At 40.6% G+C, this 22,311-nt stretch overlaps 5 protein-coding genes across 8 annotated transcripts; 3 read left to right on the plus strand and 2 right to left on the minus strand.

Moving 5' to 3' along the window:
- Window positions 1-763: 763 nt before the first annotated feature.
- On the minus strand, window positions 764-3,842 carry fahd1 (fumarylacetoacetate hydrolase domain containing 1). Its single transcript, XM_029508592.1, has one exon. It carries the CDS (start codon window positions 3,617-3,619, stop codon window positions 2,957-2,959), a length of 663 nt encoding a protein of 220 aa, XP_029364452.1. The 5' UTR covers window positions 3,620-3,842; the 3' UTR covers window positions 764-2,956.
- A 117-nt stretch (window positions 3,843-3,959) lies between these two features.
- On the plus strand, window positions 3,960-7,359 carry LOC115047562 (hydroxyacylglutathione hydrolase, mitochondrial). 2 transcript variants are annotated; one of them, XM_029508586.1, is made up of 9 exons: window positions 3,960-4,098; window positions 4,497-4,681; window positions 5,057-5,121; window positions 5,257-5,374; window positions 5,462-5,570; window positions 5,827-5,930; window positions 6,119-6,220; window positions 6,305-6,384; window positions 6,499-7,359. In XM_029508586.1, exons 1-9 carry the CDS (start codon window positions 4,032-4,034, stop codon window positions 6,596-6,598), a joined length of 930 nt encoding a protein of 309 aa, XP_029364446.1. In that variant the 5' UTR covers window positions 3,960-4,031; the 3' UTR covers window positions 6,599-7,359. The 2 variants fall into 2 exon arrangements, with proteins under 2 accessions (XP_029364446.1, XP_029364447.1); XM_029508587.1 differs by lacking the exon at window positions 3,960-4,098 and adding an exon at window positions 4,130-4,333.
- A 492-nt stretch (window positions 7,360-7,851) lies between these two features.
- On the plus strand, window positions 7,852-11,682 carry LOC115047561 (hydroxyacylglutathione hydrolase-like protein). Of its 2 annotated transcripts, XM_029508584.1 has the most exons (9): window positions 7,852-7,978; window positions 8,196-8,339; window positions 8,796-8,860; window positions 8,964-9,081; window positions 9,210-9,318; window positions 9,497-9,600; window positions 9,755-9,856; window positions 10,348-10,427; window positions 10,873-11,682. In XM_029508584.1, the coding sequence occupies exons 2-9, from the start codon at window positions 8,211-8,213 to the stop codon at window positions 11,024-11,026; spliced, it is 861 nt and encodes a 286-aa protein (XP_029364444.1). In that variant the 5' UTR covers window positions 7,852-7,978; window positions 8,196-8,210; the 3' UTR covers window positions 11,027-11,682. The 2 variants fall into 2 exon arrangements, with proteins under 2 accessions (XP_029364444.1, XP_029364443.1); XM_029508583.1 differs by lacking the exon at window positions 7,852-7,978 and having other exon boundaries at window positions 7,987-8,339.
- narfl (nuclear prelamin A recognition factor-like) lies at window positions 11,377-15,470 on the minus strand. 2 transcript variants are annotated; one of them, XM_029508572.1, is made up of 11 exons: window positions 15,403-15,470; window positions 14,694-14,789; window positions 14,447-14,608; window positions 14,233-14,347; window positions 13,979-14,113; window positions 13,505-13,623; window positions 13,218-13,347; window positions 13,056-13,128; window positions 12,805-12,942; window positions 12,411-12,568; window positions 11,377-12,205 (listed from the first exon to the last, which is right to left on the minus strand). In XM_029508572.1, the coding sequence occupies exons 1-11, from the start codon at window positions 15,466-15,468 to the stop codon at window positions 11,964-11,966; spliced, it is 1,434 nt and encodes a 477-aa protein (XP_029364432.1). In that variant the 5' UTR covers window positions 15,469-15,470; the 3' UTR covers window positions 11,377-11,963. The 2 variants fall into 2 exon arrangements, with proteins under 2 accessions (XP_029364432.1, XP_029364431.1); XM_029508571.1 differs by having other exon boundaries at window positions 11,379-12,205; window positions 14,233-14,362; window positions 14,465-14,608.
- Window positions 15,471-16,395: 925 nt separating this feature from the next.
- On the plus strand, window positions 16,396-21,914 carry e4f1 (E4F transcription factor 1). The gene is made up of 14 exons (XM_029508557.1): window positions 16,396-16,536; window positions 16,796-16,917; window positions 17,007-17,091; window positions 17,518-17,699; window positions 17,826-17,946; window positions 18,044-18,196; window positions 18,398-18,585; window positions 18,750-18,986; window positions 19,115-19,226; window positions 19,368-19,585; window positions 19,711-19,909; window positions 20,038-20,201; window positions 20,709-20,771; window positions 20,879-21,914. Exons 1-14 carry the CDS (start codon window positions 16,440-16,442, stop codon window positions 21,251-21,253), a joined length of 2,316 nt encoding a protein of 771 aa, XP_029364417.1. The 5' UTR covers window positions 16,396-16,439; the 3' UTR covers window positions 21,254-21,914.
- The last annotated feature ends 397 nt before the right edge of the window (window positions 21,915-22,311 follow it).

Here is a 22,311-nt window from a genome sequence, read left to right on the forward strand (position 1 = left end):
CTTAAGTTACCATTTCATTCTACCAGCTATAATCTCCTTATTGGGCCTTGATTGGGAAACTTGAACGATTAGAATTTATGGAGAGGCTTACATTTGGTTGATAAAGTACTAACTGGGACACTCCTGCCAAACGGATGGAAAACTTTTACACACAACTAATTAAATTACATACTTAAAATATCAAAATACAACTCATCTGGAAACTTGAATCACTTTTGTGAGAGCATTTCCTTTTATTTGGCTTAGAGAAATCCAAACACATGTGGAAGAAACCTGGTTAGGGTTAGGGTCAATGCTGTCTTTAGTTTTTAGGTCTGCATTAGGTTCTGTGATGTTATAGCCACTTTGCTTTTCACTTACATCTTCAAACAAAATGTTAACACACTACATGCAGTCAATCAAAGAGACTCGCACCTGGTCTTTCTTCTCATTTGCCAAAGAACCTATTTGTTGTTCTACAAAAATGAGTTACAGTCCCAGAGTTTGGTCTGTAAAAAAATATAAACTGGTTGGCGTATTTGCTGTGTGGCCTTATTAATCCCCAAATATCTACTTATTAATTCGGCAAGAGACTGAATAAATCAGTACACTGGAATTGTTAGCATGTAAGGAAGCCCTTCAAAACGTCAATGACATGAGACATATCAAAAGAAGACAAGGCATCCTGGGACCAGACAGATGCAGCTGTCCAGCTGCCTCTCCAAAAATGAACTGAAATACATTTCCTTGCCACGTGAGTGTGTATCTTATTTAATACAGTGGGGATAAGTTTTGCGCGCACACACACACACACACACACACACACACACAATGTATATTATGGGCAAAAACAGACACATTTCTTTATATAAAGATTGCAAAAAAGAAACACCATATAGCTTCCCTTCAGGGTCCATGAATATGAAACATGGATACATGTTGAAGCCTGCATTTATGTCTAACTTATTTTCCTTGTGAACTTGAGAGATTTGACCCAATCACCTCCAGCAACATTCATTCCTCTGCGTAAAACCTGCTGATGGACTGATGGCTACCAACAGATTTTGTAGCATGTCTGTGGTAAAATTTCACATACGGCTTGTTAAAGTTACAGTAGAAATGCAGGTATAAATCAATATATTAGACAAAAATATACATATACATACACGAGATTGAAAGCTAAGGCATTACCAAGGAAACAGTAATTCAGGGGGTCTCAAAAGTCATGTAGGCCTTTCACCTGGGAACTACAGATTTTGTGCCAGTTCATTCAATAGTTACAAAACCGGTCTTAGATATTCGTAAATGATATTTCCATCTGGACCAAAGTGGTGATTCAATGTCTGACAGTACAAGATTCCTTGAACCATGTTGCTGGCAAGACTAAAAAAAATGTACATCTCTCTATAGGATGCAGTAGAAAATCTACTTTGTCAAAGAAAGGATCCTCCCAAGTCTTGACCATTTGGCTCAGTTTCCACCTTTATGTCATGTATGACATCACTGTGAGTCCCTTTTAGATCAGAAGTTGTCCCTACATAATCCTCTCTGACTTGGACACATTGAATATACTTTCTCAGGCTGAATGCTAAACCAGCACTGAGCTTGAGCTTTGAAGCCATTGTTCAAACTTCTGAGGGTGTTAATACCTCCAGTCACACAGTGACAATGAAGAGTGATTCATATCTTATTAAAGACAACACCTGTGAGCACACGTTATACCATCCACTGCTCTAGCCCTGTTCAAACATGGTGGGGAAAGCAGACCACATCCACATCTCCCAGATCCCAAATCTAATTGAGTCTGTCATAACTGTTCTTATGATGGACACATATAACCAGGAGTCCCCTGAGGGCCGAGGTTTGGGGAGTGTGAGTCTCGGAGATAACGTGCCCTACAGGCGTAGAAAGATGATGAACACAAACTCAAGTTACAGCAGACTGGCCTGAGACAGGTTGATAGAGGTTCTGATTGATCCTGAAAACAGAGAAGCCTGTGGGAGAATTGTAATTGAACCTGGAACAGGTGTTAAACAGGCCAGGAAAAATGTGGTCATGGTTAAGGTAGATACTGTCAAAGTTAAAATTACACCGGCTGAACAGAATTATACTAAATGATAATGTCTTTTTTGACACATTAATTGTGAAAGATGAATCCGGTAATAGTATACTGAGGATATAACAAGGTTCACTGTGCTCCAGCAGTAAGAATATGGTTTGTAAGGCATTTCCAGTGTGACCCCATTAAAGTCTCAGCAGCCAAAACATGTCTTCCAAATTTCAGAGAAATCCCAGGTAGTCTCCCTCAACATGACTATTTACTCAACTCAAACTTTATTTACTGCTTTTGTTTCTGAAGGATACAGCACATACAATCACTGAGCTGATTCAAGACTGCCTTTTTCCATCTGAAATATAGAAGATGAGACAGAAAAAAATGCAGTAAGGCAGATGGTGTGATAAGTTCAAAAGCCAAAATCATGTCTTTTTTTTTTTTTAATTATTGTTATATTATCATTTCAGAATAACTTTTCCTTCCATGATAATCATCACCATCATAATCGTGTTTATACAATAATGTAAAACTGACAGGGGGCATTTTCCAATAATACATCTGACATTTCTGCAGATGACAAAGTCATACTTTTCTGTCATTTTTTAACATAGTGCCTTTATAGGTAACAAAGGTTTTCACAACACATTATTGCAAGTTAAAAAAAAAACAAACAAACCCATCAGTCTGTGATAAATGACCTTTGTATGACAACAGAAACAAAGGTCATTGTTTAGTAACTGATTTGAGAACTCAAACACTGAGCCAGGCAGCATAATCCATCCGGAGTATGGCCTTGATGGCACCACACTGCCATCTGCTGATCCATATCGATATTTAAGGGTTGTTTGTTTGTTTTTTAAAGCGTTAGAGTCACTTTCCAGTCAAACCATTCAGTTGTCCAGAGTCTGAACGTTTTCCCCACTAATGCTCTTGTCTGTCAACTCTAAAGCTCATGGTCACAACATCCTCGATGCCAGCCAGCAGCTCGTCGTGTTCCTGCACGGCGGAGACTCCTTTGGGGGTCCCGGTCAGGATGAGGTCCCCCTCCTCCAGGGTGATGAAGTCACTGATGTAGCTGATGAGATAGGGGATGGAGAAAATCATTTGGGAGGTGCAGCCGCTTTGCCGGAGCTGGTCGTTGACCTTCAGCCACAGCTTGACGTTGCCCGGATCGGGGATGCGCTCTCTGGGGATGAACTCGCTGACCGGGCAGGAGGTGTTGAAAGCTTTGGCGAGGGTCCAGGGCAGACCTTTGCACTTGCACTCGTCCTGGATGTCGCGAGCTGTCATGTCCAAACAGAGCGCGTAGCCTGCTACGTGCTCCATGGCGGAGGACTGGGGGATGGCGGTGCCCCCCTTCCCGATCACCACCCCCAACTCCACCTCATGGTGCAGGTTGCTTGTGTAGAGGGGGACCAGGATCGGGGAGCCCTCTCTCACATATGCAGAGGGAGGCTTGAGGAAAAGGACGGGCTCCGTTGGGATCGCGTTTTTGAGCTCTTTGGCGTGATCCGCGTAGTTCCTCCCAACGCAGACGATCTTCCTGCCCCACTCCCAAAACCGAGATATGTTCCGTGAGGACATTGTGGAGAAATGCGAAGGTTTCAGCCGGTCTTTAGTCAGTCTGTACCGGTTTAACTGCACTTTGACCGCCAGAGAGAACTCCTAAATGCAAATCATTCACCTACGGCAAACCTGAAGGGTCAAAACTCAAAGAATTATTTACGTTCTATTATGTCGGCGTTTTACTTTATTTGCTGAAGAAAGTTAAGTAAAACAAACACTCCACACATATGGTACCACACATACGTGGATTCATCACTAAACTGTCAATAACTTTTTTCCCGTACGCGTTTCAGCGATTATTCTTGACCCCCCCAGACTCGATTGGTGAGGCCTGGGAGGCTGGAGTAAAGGAGGGGGCGGAGGCGGAACTGAGCCAGAACCAAACTTATCTGGTTCATGCTAAAGCGATAAGGATGGAAACGCTGTTGTTATGATTTTCAGGACTGTAGCAGGGGGTGCCTGCACTCTGAGAGGAGCTGTCACAGCTTTCAGATTTGGTACGTCCCCCCCGGAGTTTCTCCTTCACCTCGAAAACACCCGACACATTAGCCTGTGTGCATGATGGAGGCTAACTAACTGCGCGTTGCTAACATGCCTGTGTTTAGTTAGTGTCGTTGTCACGGCGAGTTGGTCTGTTTAAGGGAACCCAACCCATCCCGCCTGTCACACCAACATCACGCCTCTATTTTCACCTCCAGGCGGTGAACTGATAGCGCTGACGCGTTTTTACAGGTATTTCAGCTACTGTTGTTTTATCGGTGGTTTCTCGTGAATGAAATAGTTTGTAAGTTTGAGCGACGATACAAGGGGTTAAACGAGGACTCATCCAAAGTGTTTTCGTGTCAGCGTGACACCGATGTGTGTGTAACATGTCCGCCGGTGTCTTCTCGTGTAGCCCCCGTGGAAGTCAAGGCCCGGGCCGCCGCTCTGCTTCACGGCTCCGTCAGGAAGTCCTCTCTGGTGGATCAGGCAAACATGAGGGTCGAACTGATCCCGGCTCTCACTGACAACTACATGTACCTGCTGATCGATGTGGACTCCAGAGAAGCTGCTGTCGTTGACCCAGTGGAGCCAATAAAGGTCCGTGCATCTCAAATGAACTCGTGTTGCAACATGTCAAAGGCAACTATTGTTTATCTTATTGTACTGTATTTATTTGAAGTTTGATACATTTACTTTGATAGATAACGTGATCAACTTATGTGAACTTCTATGAATTAAGTGTGCAAATTGCTGACGGGTTACATGAAAATTTTTGGAAAATGCAACATTGCCAAAATGAATTTGATGATTTTGAGCAGTTGTTTAATTTATTTATTTAGACAGTAAAAAGTCATACTGTAAGGAAATGGTAGTTGGAAGTTATATGAGCACATTGCGTCATCTACAGTCCAAAACAAGAAGTTATTCAATTTGTGATGATGCAAGTTGTGTTGTTTTTTTTCCTGCCAACAGGTTGTTGAGGCTGTTAGGAAAAATGGAGTAAAGCTCACAACAATTCTGACAACTCATCACCACTGGTAGGCTCCATGTTAAGTTATAAATTGGTTTTCCAATACTTACTTGTTACAATCTTCATGAGAACTTTCTCCACTTAACACCTTCTTTCAAACCAAGAAGTTGTAACAATATACTGATCATTTTTTTCCTCTTAGGGATCATGCTAGTGGAAATGAGAAGATGGTGAAGTTGATGCCAGGGCTAAAGGTCTATGGGGGAGATGACAGAGTTGATGCTATTACAAAGAAAGTTTCTCATTCCCACAGTTTCAAAGTAAAACCATCAAGTTATCTATTCATTAATTTAAATACAAAACCCCAAATAAATGACACTTTACTCATTGTTGCCGTTGCCTTCTAGCTTGGATCACTCAGCATTAAATGCTTGTTTACACCGTGCCACACAACTGGTCACATCTGTTACTATGTGACAAAAGAAAACAGCAGTGAGCCGCCAGCTGTTTTCACAGGTATGTCTAATAATAATAATAATAATAATAATGACATTAATAACCAGTAAGAACTGAATAACCTTTTCAATAAATATAGGCTGATGCTCTAAGAAAGGTTAGTTCATCTGTCAACCTTGACCAGTCAGTATTTATGCAGCCACAATAACAAGTCAGCTCAATGTGAAGTGCGACCTGTGCCAATATTGAATTCTTGTATTTTTAATTTAATTTTTAATTATTATTATTTTTTTTTTTTTTTTCTCTCTCCATGCAGGGGACACACTATTTGTGGCCGGTTGTGGTAAATTTTTTGAGGGTACCGCAGAGCAGATGTATAAAGCCTTGATAGAAATACTTGGACGCCTGCCTCCTGAAACAGTATATATATATATTCTCTTTCTCCTCTGTCAATGTAGGCTAAATATAACAATACAGACATTGATATTTATTAAAGGGATTGATTGAATTGCAGTATGTAGTATGTCTCACAAAAAGAAACACAGGAAGTACTGCCAGCATGACAGAATGACTAACAATGGTGTGTTTTTTTTGGGGGGTTGTTTAAGCGTGTTTACTGTGGTCATGAGTACACTGTCAGCAATCTGAAGTTTGCACGCCATGTGGAACCAGACAATGAAGTCATTCAGAAGAAGCTAGCATGGGCAAAGGTATTTGAAGAATTGTTGCGTCAATTAGAGGATCAGTCACAGAAAATTAAAAACAACTGTGCATGTTTAATTTTTTTTTTCCAGGAGAAATGCAGTGATGGAGAAGCTACTATTCCATCAACTCTGGCAGATGAATTCACGTTCAACCCCTTTATGAGGGTTAAGTATGTACAAAATAATTGAATACAGAATTATTTTGGAACAACAGGGTTTCTTTGGAACTCATTACACTTTCAAGTAATGTTGGCGTGATTACTGTTTTTTGATGTTCAACATAGAGAGAAGTCCGTCCAAGATCACGTAGAGCAGAAAGACCCGATTGAAACCATGAGACGTCTCCGGAAAGAAAAAGATGGCTTCCGGGTACCCAAAGAGTGATGTGCTCTGTGCTCAGGTTGATTTTCTGATCAACTGCTGTACACACTACAAGCTCAAAAGTAAATTGTATGCAAAAGAAAATATCTACAACTAATTCTGAAAGCCATTTGAAATAGACCTGCTGCATTCATTCTCAAGGTATACTGCTCTTCTCACAATGTTCAAATCTCATGTGACTACAAAGTTACCTGTCGTTGTTTTAATTGTATGTGGGATGCTTGATTGGTGTCGGAAGGAATATATGGCCATTAATTGAATGTTTTAAATGAGAAATAAGTTTGCTATGGGAAATGGGAGTTTCAGAGTTTATTTAGTTTTATGATGTGAGGAACAAACTCATCTGTTTCATTTAGTGTTTAAATTTGAAAACATTAACAGAATTAGCAACTTAAGTTACAGATGTTGTAATATGTGTAAAACCTAATGGAAATTGATGAAGCAATTTCCTTATCTGTGTTAAGTCTCATTAGTTTATTCTGACCTGGAATGTTTCCTCCGGCCATTGTTTTTTCATATTTGCTTAAAAAGCAGTTAGTTTGATTGTTAATAATGTATGATTTGGGGAAATTGTGTTTGCTTTCTTTCTTCCTAAAAGATTTCTGTGAGTAATACTTGCAGGTGTTTTAACATAAGATGTTTAATCCCATTAATGCTGTTTTGCATTTAAAATACAATGTTACAAACAATGTTGCATGATGTTCTTTAGGGAAAAAGGCAATAACCCATTTAATGTAAATATAAATAAAAACACTTGAGAAGTATGCATTATGTTATGAAATGATCACGTGTAGCTGATGGATAAGGAATTAATTTAAAGGCCCTGTTTTTACTCATTCAGGCTCATCAGACTCCTGCTGTGTGCTTTTACTTTTACATGAGGTCACCCACCATGAACAGTAATACCTCACTCACCCACACAGGTTCTGCAGAGCCTATCAGATATATCTGTTATATCTGTATAGATAAATCGATGGATCCTTTATCAATAATTTGCAGGAAATGGCTTGTTGGGGTACCTTCAGTACAAACCCATGAACCACACACCGTAACCTAACAAACATGCTTGTACTTAAAATGATAGAAAATGTGGCATATGGATTAAGACGGTGAATAATAAGAATACAAATTGACGGATAAAGTTATGAAACACATGAATTATTCTCCATGAATGTGCTACATATGTGGATCAATATCTGACTACATTTCTTCAATCAAACCAAAATCCCACATGGTTGGAGGTTTCTGGATCGATTAAAAGGTCTTGGTTTTTACTTGGCTCGGTGCTGTCGCGATAACTTCCCACTGAGCGCAGAAATGTAGGATAGTAACTTTCAGAGCACCACAAGCTTAAAGAGAAGAATCGGAGTCTGTCAAACTGAGGTAACGGCGTCTTTCCTTCTCTTGTGTAGATTACCGGACCGACATTGTTGTAGTTTCAGTGAACGCCCGGCGCCATGACACAGAGCCGGAGGGAGTTGGATCGCTGCTGCAGCCTGATGGATGACGATCAGCTGGGCTCAGTCAACAGCTGGTGCAGATGTTCAGGGGACGACAGTCCATTCAGTCAGTGTTAACTCATCAAACCTCCTTTTCGCAGTGTGGCGCGCGTTTGATGCGCGTGCACGTGAGGGTCACCATGAAGGTAAAGGTCATTTCCATCCTGGAGGACAACTACATGTACCTGGTGATAGAGGAGCAGAGCAAACAGGCCATAGCTGTGGATCCTGCTGTCCCACACCGGGTAGGACACACATGGTGCTGCTCAGGCGCAGTCTTTGTCATGGAGAGTAAAAAAAAATGACATTGACACATTGACAGTATGTACATGTGTATAGGGCTGCAGCTATAATGATTATTTTGTTTATCAATTCATTGAATAGTTGTGTTTTTTGTTATTTGCTACCTAAAAATGGTCATTGCAATGCCCCAATGTAATGTCATCAAATGTTCTATGTCTGATGCACTGGCCAAAACTTAGGATCATATTAGACAAAGAAAAGCAGCAAATCCTCAAAAGGTTATAGTTATCATTTAAGAAACAAAAAAAAAACAAAAACAAAACAAAACAAACAAACTGTGGACTCTTATTTTGACTGTTGCTCTTGTCTATTTGTTGTGCTCTAAGATACACACATTTCTTATGCAAGTAACTGCTAAAATAATCATTTAATGTTTTTATTTTTTATCTTTGTATCAGCTGCTAGAGATTGTGAACAGAGAGGGCTTCACTCTTACGGCTGTTCTTACCACACATCATCACTGGTAAGCAGTGTTTGGCATACAAAAGGCAGGAATACACCACACCGAAACAGACCAAAATAAAAACACATCAAAGTAAATGTTACTACCAGCTCTCACTGATCAGGGACCACGCCCGGGGGAATGAGACACTTCTGAAGGAGATTCCGGGCTTGAGGGTGTATGGGGGAGACGATCGGATTGGCGGTCTTACTGATAAAGTCACCAATGCTCAGGAACTCAAGGTGCCCTCAAAGTAACAGCAGTAAAATGTCTTTACTTGGATTGTGATGCAGTGGTCCTTTCAACGTGTCTGCTACATAAAAATGCAGATTCTCAGTGTCTTTTGATGTTGTGTTTTCCTTATTTTCAGTTTAACTCCATCAACGTGAGGTGCCTGTTTACTCCCTGCCATACCTCTGGTCACATGTGCTACTTTGTTTGGGAGGATGAGTGCGCTGACGCTCCTGCTGTGTTCACAGGTCTTTGTAACTATGGAGAGTTGGTGATCCAGTTAAAATCTCAGACATGCATCCCTGCACTTTTTACCTGTGCAGTGCACTGTTTTGAGTGGCTAGAGATATAAATCCTGGAATATTGTGAATTGTTGTTGTTGTGAAATGACATGGACTGCTTCCTGTGACATTTAAATCTTTTTAGGGGACACGCTTTTTATTGGTGGGTGTGGTCGGTTTCTTGAGGGGACGGCAGAACAGATGTACCATAATCTCACCCAGGTGCTTGGCTCCCTGCCGCAAGACACGGTCAGCAGAAATAGAAAAATGTTTACAGCTTACATGACCTTACATAAATGCTGGCATAAGAATGAGTCATGTTGTTGAGCAAACAAATAAAATGGAGGTATTGAGTTCAGCCTGACTTGAACTCAACACTCTACTGCTGTACTCGTCTATATAGAAGGTGTTCTGTGGACACGAATACACCATTAAGAACCTGAAGTTTGCCATGCTGGTGGAACCAGAGAACGAGAAGGTTAAAGAGATGCTGAGCTGGGCCAGGGTGAGTTCAGCAATGAAAACTGCTCAAAGAATAAAATTTGTAATGCTTCCTGTTTTTGTTACTTTAAACAAAACACTGCATCCTCCATACTGGATTAGTCCTCTCACAAAACTTTCCAGTTTCCCTCGCCAGTCTATACCTCTTTGCTCCATGCTCAGTGGTTCCTATTAGAGATGAAAAGGCAAAATAATTTCTGAAAAAAGCTCTGTAGTCATTAGCAAATGTTGGTCAAAGAATGGTAATACTTTTCATTTTGGACTATTTCCAGCGGTGGAGTAATGCAGACTTTTGTTCCAGTTAGGGCTTCCGGCAGGAGGAAATGATGAATAAAAACAGTGCTGATATTCTTCCTTTGAAGTTTGCTCATGGATATTTTTCTAAAAGTTACTGGTCGATAACAATGGTCTATGGCACTGCGACAAAAGTTATTTTAGACTATACAGTTAGTAAGATATATTCACTGGTGGGTTTCATGGGATTTGTGTTTGCAGGCAAGGGATGATGATGACAAACCCACAGTGCCATCCACCCTAATGGAGGAGTTTGAGTACAATCCATTTCTTCGCCTCTCGTGAGTTTGCATTTTTACACACGTTTTTGTGAAATATTCAACAATGGACAATTGTTTCGTCATAAGTGGAGAATGATAAATATAATATATGGTAATAAAGGATTTAAAGGATTTAGATTTAGATTTAGACATAATATGTCCCAGCTGAATGGGGAGTTTTTTTAGTTTTACATTTAAATACAAAGGATGACTGTGCCTTTTGCTAGCTATGCTGCCTCTTGCAGTATTGCAAGGACACAGCAGGGAGTGTATTTTTTTAAAAACTATTTTCCAATTAGTCCATATTTATGTAATTATTAGTCTACTCTATATTGATTGGTCAGTAAAACAGGCAAATTTTTTGGCCAGATTGTGTTTCAGGATCTGTAAATCTAAGTGTTGTCTCAAAATTGTGTATTATACTTTATTTTACCTGTTAATCTCTTACCCTCTTCCTTTACTGTAGGGAGGAAGGCGTGCAAAGGTTTACAGGAAAAACCGACCCCATAGAGGTGCTGAGAGTCCTGCGGAAGGAGAAGGACAAATTTAAGAAGCCAAAGGAAAGGCTTCCTCCTCACCATGCCATGCTGGCCCTGGAGTGGGGGCTTCTCAGACCGTGAGCTCCGGTTTCTGGGCTCTAAATCTGTGACATGTTCAGCTATCAAGCAGGAACAGCTTGAACAACAGAATGCAGAGACACAAGACTGAAGAGGATGATGAGTTGTTGCTTTTGCCCTGAATTTAACCTGCTGGGTTACTGCTACATGCCTGGTTAATCCTCAAGGAGTGTATCATTTTAGTTATAAAACCACATCTGCACATAACGGCCAGTATAAAGCTGCTTCCAAAAATATTTTTACAAACTGAATTAATATGAAGGTGTATCTCTCAGCCTGTTAAGTAAACTCATTTGTCATCTGTTATTAATTTCCACAATGGGATTGAAGGGTTTTAAGTATTTATTGCTTTGAATAATTTTGTTGGGAGAGAAGAAGCTTAATTTCTTTGACTTGCTTTATTTAACTGATATGTTCTCTTGATTATTCATGATTATTCCTTGATTACATTGCCACCGTTCTCTCACTTAAGATTTTGAAAAATATCAGTATGGTTACTTTCATATCCCTCCTTTGCTTGCTTTTGCAGTATTAAGCAAGAAAATTAACTTACTCACAACGAATGTGAATTTGTAACTTATTGCTTTTCATGCCACGTATCCACTTTGCAAGAGCTTGTAACAGTACATTAAAGTCAATGTTATTCAATAAAAGACAAAAGTCTATATTTTGTTGGCCTTAGTCTTGAAAAAATTACAAAACAAATGGCTACAATTAAATAACATTTAATTTTCAAAATGAAAATATATGCATGTATAATCACTAGTAATGAGGAAAGATTATATTTCATTGTTAAAATTTTTAAACAATTTCACATAAAAGGGGAAATGTGTTTGCTGGCCCACGTTAAACCCACACGTCCAACTTTTCCCACATAACACTTCCATTCCCTCACAGGAGCGACAAATTGTCATTTTCTGGATGGCTTTGTTGTCATTCATCACCACTTCATGGTGAGCCCATTGGTCATTTTCTCCACAGTGTGGTACTGTGTATGCAGGAGTTCTTTGGCTCGCTCCTCCCCAACACTGTGGAGCCAGGACTGGTAAAGCTCTGCCACATGAGTGTCATCTTCCGGCGACAGCGAGCACTCTGCCTTGTAGAGCTCCTCAACCTTTAGAAGAAGCTCTTTTTGGTTCTGACCAGGTAAGGCCTTTAACTGTCCTCCACCATTTAGACAACCTGAATATGAACAAGAAGTTAGGAAACATGGCAGGTGTTAATGTCCTAGCAAACTTAAGTCACTACTTTTGCTGTCTTTGCTTTTCAGTGATATTAACAAGGATGTTATGGTACTAAACTGTCACTTTCAAGGTTTGGCAAACATATACTATACCAGAAAAGGTGCACACAAATGTTGTTCATGCTTGAGGATTTTACTCCTTACCTGATGGGCAGGCCATAACTTCAACAAAGTGGTACGGCATTTTTCCCCTCTTAAGTTTCTGAACCAGATTCTGAATGTTGCGGAAGCCGTATGTGGAAGCAAAGCATAACAGGACTACTCCATCCTTCTCAAGGGTCACTTCCTGGAAGTCTTTATTCCTGTAATAGAAGGGTAGAGTTCTGAAGACAGGGACATTCAGGAATCTTTTCACACAGAAGATGGTGGTTGAACGACTTTGTGACAATATACTGTGATCATAAAACACGCTTTAATGATGCACATGAGCAACAGAACTGGGCTCATGTTGAATTATGGTTTAAGTGATCCAAGAAGCAGAATTTATCTAAATCCTTTATTACCATTTAGCCCTCAAAATTGTTTGTGACAGACTTACCTGAGGGTCTTATATGTGAGTTCCTTCACTTCCTCTCCAAATAGATGCTTGGCAGCATACGTGAAGACATGATGGAGGTAACCACCTGAACCGCTCCCTGCATGACGCAGGAACTCATTTCCACATACACTGCTGAACCTGAGTTAAGAATAAAATGTAATGTGCCTGTTCAACCACTCTTCTGAAAATACTGAGCTAAGGCTTTTATAGGGAGTTTATGTACTATAAAAGTAATATGTGATAGAACTTGCATTGTATCTAGAGTTGCAGGCTCCAACTCATTAAGGGAGACATTTTCCTTCTCCAGCATTTTCTGAACCTCTCCTATGTGAGAGAAAGTGGAAAGTATATAAAACAAGACAGCCAATATGCATACACATAAACATATATTAATCAATAAGCAATTACTCTACCAGAGGTGATGACACAGTCAACTTCTCTGGTTTCAGCTTTGTTCAGGTAGAAGTCTGGCCTCGAGGCTTCAAGTTTCTTGTCAAAACATGGCATCACTGCTACATGGTAGATCTGCTGGGGATTCAGGCCCTAACAAAGTACACAATACCAACCACTTGACCACTCATTATTCTTTTCCTCATAATTGTACATGTATGTACATTTGTAGAGGTCAAGCATTGTCAAGAGTTTCTTCATTTAATCCATTTGTTTTGATACTAAAAACAAATTCTAATTCATACGCAACCTGTTGTTCAGCAAAATAGCCCTTGACCAGTGAACCCATGATCTGCTGGGGGGAGCGAGTGGTACTAATATACGGAAGAATAAATTCCCCATGGGTCTTCTCTGCATAGCAGATCCATCCTGAGTAAAGAACAGACAAAAAATGAAACCGTCTTTTATTAAGTGTGCCAGTGTGTCATTTTTTTGCAAACGACAAGACAAAGCTGCAGAGAAATTTGGAAATCTGAAGTTTTATTCTGCTTATGTTACATGAATAAATTATTTCCCATAGGTGGACTGAAATATGTTTGTAGTGTTAAGAACATTGAATTACAATAGCAGGGGGTCCATTCAATTCATTTTGTTCCTCTTTCTAAAGAATTTGCTGACAGGAAATGAGGGAGAGAGAGGCAAATGGCATGTAGGGTATATACAACAAAGGTCACCAGCAAAGGTCAAGACGTGTGGTATACATTCAGGGTTTTTAGTCAAATACCTGGACAGGCAGATGTGAGCATGGGCAGGGCCTTGCTGTCTTGCTCTTTCCTCTGGAACCTCTCCACAAATTCTCTCTGGCTCTCCAACAAGCTAAATGTCCGACTAAAGCTTGTGTCAAACACATGATGAACTCCTATAATAATCATTAGTAAACAGAAAATTTTAGGAGTGGCTTTTCTTTCTTTTTTAATCTTATGTCCATCTACTTTTAGAACAAATAATCAAAAAGTGAAACGCAGTTTTTGTGCTCACCGATGCCTTTGAGGAAAGAAGTAAGTCTCCTGCCTGCCTCACTACTGCTGAGGTTATAGTGTGCTGCGAGGGAGGCTCTGGACTGCGGTGACACTGACACCACCACAACCTTCTGCTCAGTGGCATTGGCCTGACAGAGAAAACTGTTCATTCTCATCCTTCAAAGGCTGAAAAAACATTCTTGACCAGACACATAATACACAGTATTCAAGACGCTCATATCCATCTCTACCTTATTGTTGTGCAGCACTTTAAAGAGCTCCTCGTGGCTCTGCTGCGTGATCAGGACACTCTCAGCTGATGTGATACAGCCACTACAGGCCAAACAGTCGTTCAATGTGATCTTTGCTTTTTCCAGTTTCTTCCTTCCACCATCCTGAAAAAACCAAAGCTTATAAAGTCAGCGTACCTCCTGGTAGAATTCTTTAATTCAGTTTTTTTTTTTAAGCCTCAGCACGTACCTGGTTGACTTGAACATAGCTGCCATCATCTTCTATTTGAATTTTGGCCACAGATTTACCTTGTTTCTTTTCTACTTTGACAGGTTTTACACATTCCTGCAAAAAATGGACGAGGACACAACAATGGCATAAGCCACTACAACAGCAAAAATACATTTTTTAAGCAAAATCAGCCGCAAAGTTTGTTTAGATAAGCCAGAGTCAAAAGGCCATTTTCCTTTCACAATGCTCAAAGTTGAGGGAAAATTACAAAATATTCTAAGAAAAGCTCAACTTCGCTATTAACTTCTACTTACGCTGTACTATCATGTTGTTAATTAGAATAACATTGAACTATCGTCATCCAATTAAATTCTGATTGCAAATGAGTAGCTATTACATCCTGGTTACGTCATAGCTGACATTAGCAGCTAACTACGAAGATTTTTTATATTTTAATGCTCTCTAATAATAGTCGTGATCACCAAACAGTAGGAATCCAACCAGGTGGTTGAAATAAAAATAAATAAAAACACAACGGTCAGTAACGATCCAGTTATTTCGTCTGTTCCCCTCTTACTCAACAGCACTGACCACAACAGCTAACAGCTAATGAGCATGCTAACTGTTTCCGTGGGCTTGGCAGCCTTCGGTTATCTTTGTAGATGTAAGGTGAATCAGTCGCGTTAACCATCTGGAATAAAATAGGTGTTATGAAAAGTGACACTACCTGAGAGGGGGTGATAAAATCATCCAGATCGGTCAACTGTAGCACCCCGCTAAAGTGGGAAGCCATGTTTGCTGCCGTAAAGTGTTGTTGTTTACTCTTGTGTCGTGAATAGCTATCCTTGATTCAACTCCAGACACCGCTGCTCCTTTCTCTCATCGCTTACAACGCGGATTTGTTCAGTTGATCTTTTTGTATCTTATGTGTTCAGCACGAACTACAAACTTATGAAACCAGACGCTTACAAGGTTGAAATTCTGAGTGATAATATCTGGGGAAAAACAGCTATGTCACTACGGGAATATCAATATTAAAAAAACAAAACAAAAACATACTCACTGTCTTCCTTTAATCGGCGCATTAACCATCCAGAGAGTTCCAACTTAATATGCAAAATGGAGCATATTTTACATACACTGTAGTTCTCTCAGTGAGAGAGCACAGACAGTGGCTGATTCATTAATGTGGCATCACCACATCAGTGACAAGGTAGCTAGTGATGAACCATTTACATTTGTTGAACAAAATAAGATATTTGAAGACATCACACATTGGACACGGGCAACATGTTTCCACATGTATCTACATAAAATGCGTACAGCTACACATGCCGGTAATTATCACTGTCAAAACAACAAGGCATGCTAAATAATTACACATAAATCAAATGTACTAATAATTAAAGGGATGGATACTCGAGATTAGATGCACTACTTGGTTTGACTAAGCTCTTATTATACTGTGTTTATGACTTGTATGTTTAAATTACTAATAAATAATGGTGTTCTCGTTCAAAATTTACAAAATATGAAAAAAAGAATAGATTAATATGGAAATATTTAGCAGATAAAAAGTGTGTGTTGGAAAATGCTGATGGTGTTGTGGTTTTATGACATGGACGTTAATTAATTATTGTTTTTTTTCTCCGCTGTGTCGGACACGCAGGCGCTCTGCTTGTTGTTATGACTACGGGGTCGTAAATCCGCCATGTTTTCCCTCCTTGTAGCAGCGTTGCGACAGAGACGGAGACCTCGAACGACATGAATGTAGAAAATAATCATACGGCAGAAACAGACACGGAGCAAACGAAGAACGGCACCGACACAATCACCATCCAGACAACACTGGGAGACGAAGGTTGGTCTTCTAAAACAACTGTGAAATGCTTATCAGTTGCAGCGTTTAGGTCCGGCTAACTTCTTCCATCGTGAAATTGTGCTAGCTGCTAGCTTCCATTAGCACCATTAGCTGGTTTGATTCCCCACTAGAGCGCCAGAAGTCCAGCAAGTTGTGCGTATTCACAAATGTGTGCATCTGCCACTTGGTAGCTATCAACAGAAATATAGCAATGAAATTATTTCACGCTTGGAGGTTTTGTCTTTGTGTGTGCCGTCAGATGAGGATGTGCACAAGTGTGGACGATGTCAGTCCGAGTTTTCAACGCTGGAAGCTTTCATTCAACACAAGCTGCAAAACAGCTGCAAACGGGAGGCAAACAGCCAGGCTGCCAACCAAGAGGTAGGAGCATCGACGTGTTGGTTTACACGATCCAGTAATTCCTGTAAACCACAGAGGGAGAATAAATGTTGAGCTCTGCGTTTTTCTAGGTTGTTGTAGCCAATGGAGGTTCTTCTTCGGAGGTGAAAACAGTCGAAGGTGCATCTTCAGATGAACAAGGGAAGACTAGTAATGGTGGGTCAGCATAAAGCATTCAACTAATAAGTTATTGTATATACTGTTGTTTCTATTAACCCAAGACTAGTGCAGTCTAAAACAATACCTTTCTGGGGTTTATTAAAGAGGTGGTGAATAATCAGAAAAGTCATGATCACACATTTTTAACACAGTTTTAACAAAAATTGATTATTGAAGCCATCATGAAGGAGGGATGTATTTTAGGATAGTTATTTGAGTTATTACTGATTTTTAAAACAGTGAATGCATTAAAAGACCCATCTATTTTCTCTAGTGATCATGAACACATGACATCACACATACAATCTCTTCAAAGCATGTTGCAACAGTTAGTTAATGAATGAATGAACTAGTTGGTCAAAGTTGTGAATGAAATGTTAGATCTGAAGGAGGGATTCAACTGTTATTTTATCTCTCCCACAGATGAAAGCAGTGGTCTTTTGGGTCGAGGTCACAGGAGGAAAATTGCTTCACTTAAAGTCACTGATCAGTCAGATGGGACTGAAGGCTCCATATCTGACAATGCTGACAGTGACAAGCCTGTTTACAAAGTTAACCAAGACGGACGCTACATTTGCCAACTTTGTGAAAAGACATTTAAAACAGTGAGTCACATTTCATGTATCATTTATGGTATACACTCTTTTTTGAAGCAATAGTCGATAAGGCATTAATTACACTTCATGTTGCCATTGTGGACTTTTGAATATATGGCCATTTTTCCTCAACAGACCAACATCTTGAGAACGCACATGAAAACTCACAGTGACCAGAAGAACTTCTCGTGTGACCTTTGTGGCACCTCTTTTCGTACTAAAGGGTCCCTGATTCGCCATAACCGGCGTCATACTGGTGCGGAGAGGAAACTAGTTTGTGAATTCCCGTGAACTTGCATCTTATAATAAATTTGACATGATGATCATGCTGCCTTCTTCCTGTTATCTTGCAGATGAACGACCATATCGCTGTACTCTCTGTGGCCAGTCTTTCAGAGAGTCAGGTGCTCTCACTAGACACCTTAAGGCCCTTACACCGTGCACAGAAAAGATCCGCTTTGTTCAGTATAAGGAGATCCTAGTCAGCAAGGATGGAGTGCAAAAAGGTCAGATTTATTCTGCAAGAGCTGTAACCTCAAGAAGCCCACTTGATGGTCTTGCACATTCTGTTCCCTCAATACCTTGTAGCATGTGTTGTAGGAATTGAATTACGGTGTTACGGTGACAAGTCCTTTATGGAGTATTGTTGTTAATACTGGGTCAGGTAGGTGACATTCAGTCACAGATGAACTGGGTGCATTGCGTAGGTGTGGAAGCTGATCATCCTGCAATGGCTGACCAGCAAGAGGTGGTGGTTATGGAGCAGCAGCCGGAGGAGGAGGAGGTAGTGGAGGCTCAGACTGCTGTCGTCAGTGTGGTAGAGGCTGGTTCCCAAGAGATCCTCCATCAGGTCCACTTTACAATGGAGGTGGATGGTACAACACAGGAGCAACAGGTATGTGGAGAAAGGGGGTGGAAAATACACACAAAATCAATTTCTTTCTTTCAAGTGCTTTTGGCACATTTTTCCAGTGAAGAAAAAGAGTTATGGAAATCTGGTATGAGGTGATTTTTGCCTGTAGCTCTTCACCTGATGTTTTTATCTGTTGCTCTTTCCAGGTTGTGGTTGAGCAGTCTCAGGCAGAAGCCCTGGCTGCTGCTGCAGAAGCAGGTGACAACCTCATCTGCCAGGCCATTATCAATTCTGGCATTGCGCTAGAAACAGAGGAAACAGTGGTTGAGGAGGATTCACAGGCACCTGAGGAGATACATAAAGTTGTTTCTGACTGTCCTGAAGTTGATGAGGGCATCACAGAGATCCAAATCAAAGAAGAATTTGTGGAGATGGAGACAGTGGTAGGTGTGCAGGGAACTGGTATTGGCAAGCACAATAATAGAAACTGGGGACGAACAAGTAGTTAATGTTCAGTGTATTTGTGTATTTTTAGACACTGAAAGACTCTCTACCCCTGCTTCATTTTCAGCAAACGGAAGATGGAGATGATCAGACATCCTCAAAATTGCACACATGTCCACACTGTAATCGCTCCTTCAAGGGACTGAACTACTTCCGCTTTCATGTCAAGGGTCATTTGGGTAAGGCTACAACCATTAAGGGAGACTCCCAGCATCACTGTAGGCTTTATGGAACTTTCCAATCAAACTATACTAAAAATGTGTGTTCATGGGATGCTGCCTTTTTGTTGGTTAAAAGATAAAAGTAATTTCGTTTTGCAGGTTATAAGCACTTTAAGTGCACTCTCTGCCAAAAGGAGTTTCTAACTGGTTACCTTCTGAAGAAACACATGGAAGTTCATGTTAGTGAGAGGAGATATAAGTGTGGTGAGTGTGGCAAGCTGTACAAAACTGTTGGGCACGTACGTGAGCATATGAGAGCCCACTCAGATGAAAGACCCTACCACTGTGCCAGATGCAACAAAGGATACAAGACCAAGGTGACTGGAGTGTAATTTACCTGTACAATTTGTAGACATTAGTGTTCCATAATTTTCAGATGGAATTTAATTGTTCAGTTTTAGTGTTTCATAACATTTAATCTCAGAACGCTTTTCTTCCTCAGAATGCCTTGCAGGTTCACCAGCGGACTCATGGTGATGAGAAACCCTACGTGTGTGATTTCTGCCACAGAGGCTTCAGGGAGAAAGGTTCTTTGGTGCGACATATTCGCCATCATACTGGAGAAAAGCCTTTCAAATGCCCAAAATGTGGGCGTGGCTTTGCTGAGCACGGGACCCTCAATCGACACATGCGTGCTAAAGGTCAGCGTATTTCACAAGAAGAGAAGAGATTAAACAAAACCACAACGAATTGGTCCTTGTGTGTTCAGTGTCTTGGTCAAATGACATGCACATGTTTTTAAGTAAATATTGGCTTTGATCCCCACCAGGCGGCTGCCATAAGGAAGATTCTATTGAGCAGCAGGATGTGGTGACAGAGGAACAGGCGTCAGTGGACAGCCTTGCTACAGCAGCCATCATCTCAGAGGACCCTCATGCGGTTCTGGTTGAGTTCTCCTCTGTGGTGGCAGACACACAGGAGTATATCATCAAGGTGAGCTCTACAGGGGATTAGAACAAAGAGGGGCCCTGGCTTCTACTGTTACATCATGACTATTGTTACATATCAAAGAACACAGAGATGGCTGCTGATGGATGGAACTGTGTGAGCTTAAACTTTGAAGCATGATTCACATCTGCCCTCACCCATTCAGCAGTGGTAAAACGTTACTTTTTAATTGGGTTTATTGGCAGAAAATTTGTCACTGACTGAAAGCACAAGTGCTCAGTCCTTTGGCTGGAGCAGCACTGCATTACTAACAACTTTGTTGTTAGTAGTCAAAGTTGCAAAAAAATACAGTTTTGTTGCAACTCTTCTTTTAACAGAAGAAAAAGGTTCTTTTTCTTCTGTTATTTAGAGTGTCAGAAGCATTGTAGTCTTTCAGCATACTACAGTATTTTGCAGAAAGCAGTAAGAAAATGGCTTGTCATTTCTAGCTAAGGTTTGGTCCTGTACACTGCAAACTTTTGAGATTAATTTCATCTGCTTCTTGTTTTCTAGACTCAAACAGAGGAGGAAGTACAGGAGCAAGCAGTTACACTTATTCAAGATGGTGAAAATGAGGTCAGTGCACACACAAAAGCATGCAAACATATATACATACATGCTAGTTGAATTTGTTATCTTTTAAGTGACCGTGCTACCATTTGTCTCAAACCTCTCACTGTCAGATGGGAAACCACATCATGAAAGTGGTGCAGAGAATTGTAAGCCAGTCACATGGTGCTGGTGGCACTGGCAGCCACCAGATCATTGTACGCAATGTGACGGCAAATGAGGAGGGCCCGTCCATCTCTGACTGCGGTGACACCATCACCATTGCGACACCTGAGAGCTTGACAGAGCAAGTGGCTATGACGCTGGCCTCCGCTATCAATGATGGGACGCTCCTGGCCACGGCAGGCACCGTGGAGACAGAAGACGGAACAGTTACCATGGTTACCACAGAGGAAGCAGTGGAGGGGGGGATTCAGATGGTGCAGCAGCAGGAGGAATATGTCATCACTTCCCCAGAGGAGGTGGAGATTCAGACTGTTATCGTATGATTGAACTAGTGATGGACTGAAATGGATTTGGTTCAACTGCACCTGTGCAGCCAATCACTGTCGAGTTTGTGTGAACATCTTGTGTGATATGGAGTAAAAAAAAAAACAAAGGCCAAAGTGTTTATAATGTTTATGGTTACAGTAATAGATCAACCCCAATATGAAGTGTGCACAAGGATGAGTTCTACTTTGTTTGATTTTTGGCTAGTTTACTGAAAAGAAGCACTGTGTTCAGAATCTAGCTAATATTCAAATCTTAGGAGCATTCATCTTAAAACAGTAACTAGACAAATTGAGGTTTTTGTTCTGATGGCCTGAACTTTTTTTTTCCATTATACCTTATGTTACCAACATTAAGTTCCATTTTCTTTAACTACCTAAATCAGCCTTATTTCATTGCAGCTGCCACTTTTTGGGGTCAGCTACAGCTCATGTCTTTTAATTTCAGTTTGAAATGTGATGCCCTTTAAAGGCTGGCTGATCTGAAAATTTTCCTTCCTGCCTGATGCCATTCAGGGACTCAAAGAATGCAGTGTTGCAGTTCTGAGCTTGTCAATCATAATGCGTCTTTAAACACAACAAATACACTGGGAAACAGACATGAAGGTATGGTGAGTTAACTCAAGCAAAGTTTGCATCGAATAAATGCTATTTTCTTATACAGTTGACTTAAGGCTATCTTTGTTAATGCCTTGCTTTTCCAGGTGATAGCTGATCCTTTAATATGTTACCATTTAATGCACTTGCAATTAGAATTTGCAAAGATGCTTTGTATATCCTTATTGTTCTTGATCTAAAGTGGCAGGCAAATACTTATGTAATTGGGAGATTACTCCAGTCTAGTACAGGAAATTATTCCCACTGACAACAACTTCTGAAAACTATTGAAAATACTTTATTACCAGTCCATTTCTTTCTGTTGTTCCATACTGAGGTTATGTGTGTAGGATAAGTGATTTATTTTGCTGTCTTTTTTCACCTCCCTACCTGCTGTGAAAGCCCACACATTTGCCAAGTAAAGAAGTACCCACTGCTCCAGCCTCCTCTGGGACTCATGG

Source organism: Echeneis naucrates, chromosome 8 (genome assembly GCF_900963305.1).
Source record: "Echeneis naucrates chromosome 8, fEcheNa1.1, whole genome shotgun sequence".
NCBI lineage: Eukaryota > Metazoa > Chordata > Actinopteri > Carangiformes > Echeneidae > Echeneis > Echeneis naucrates.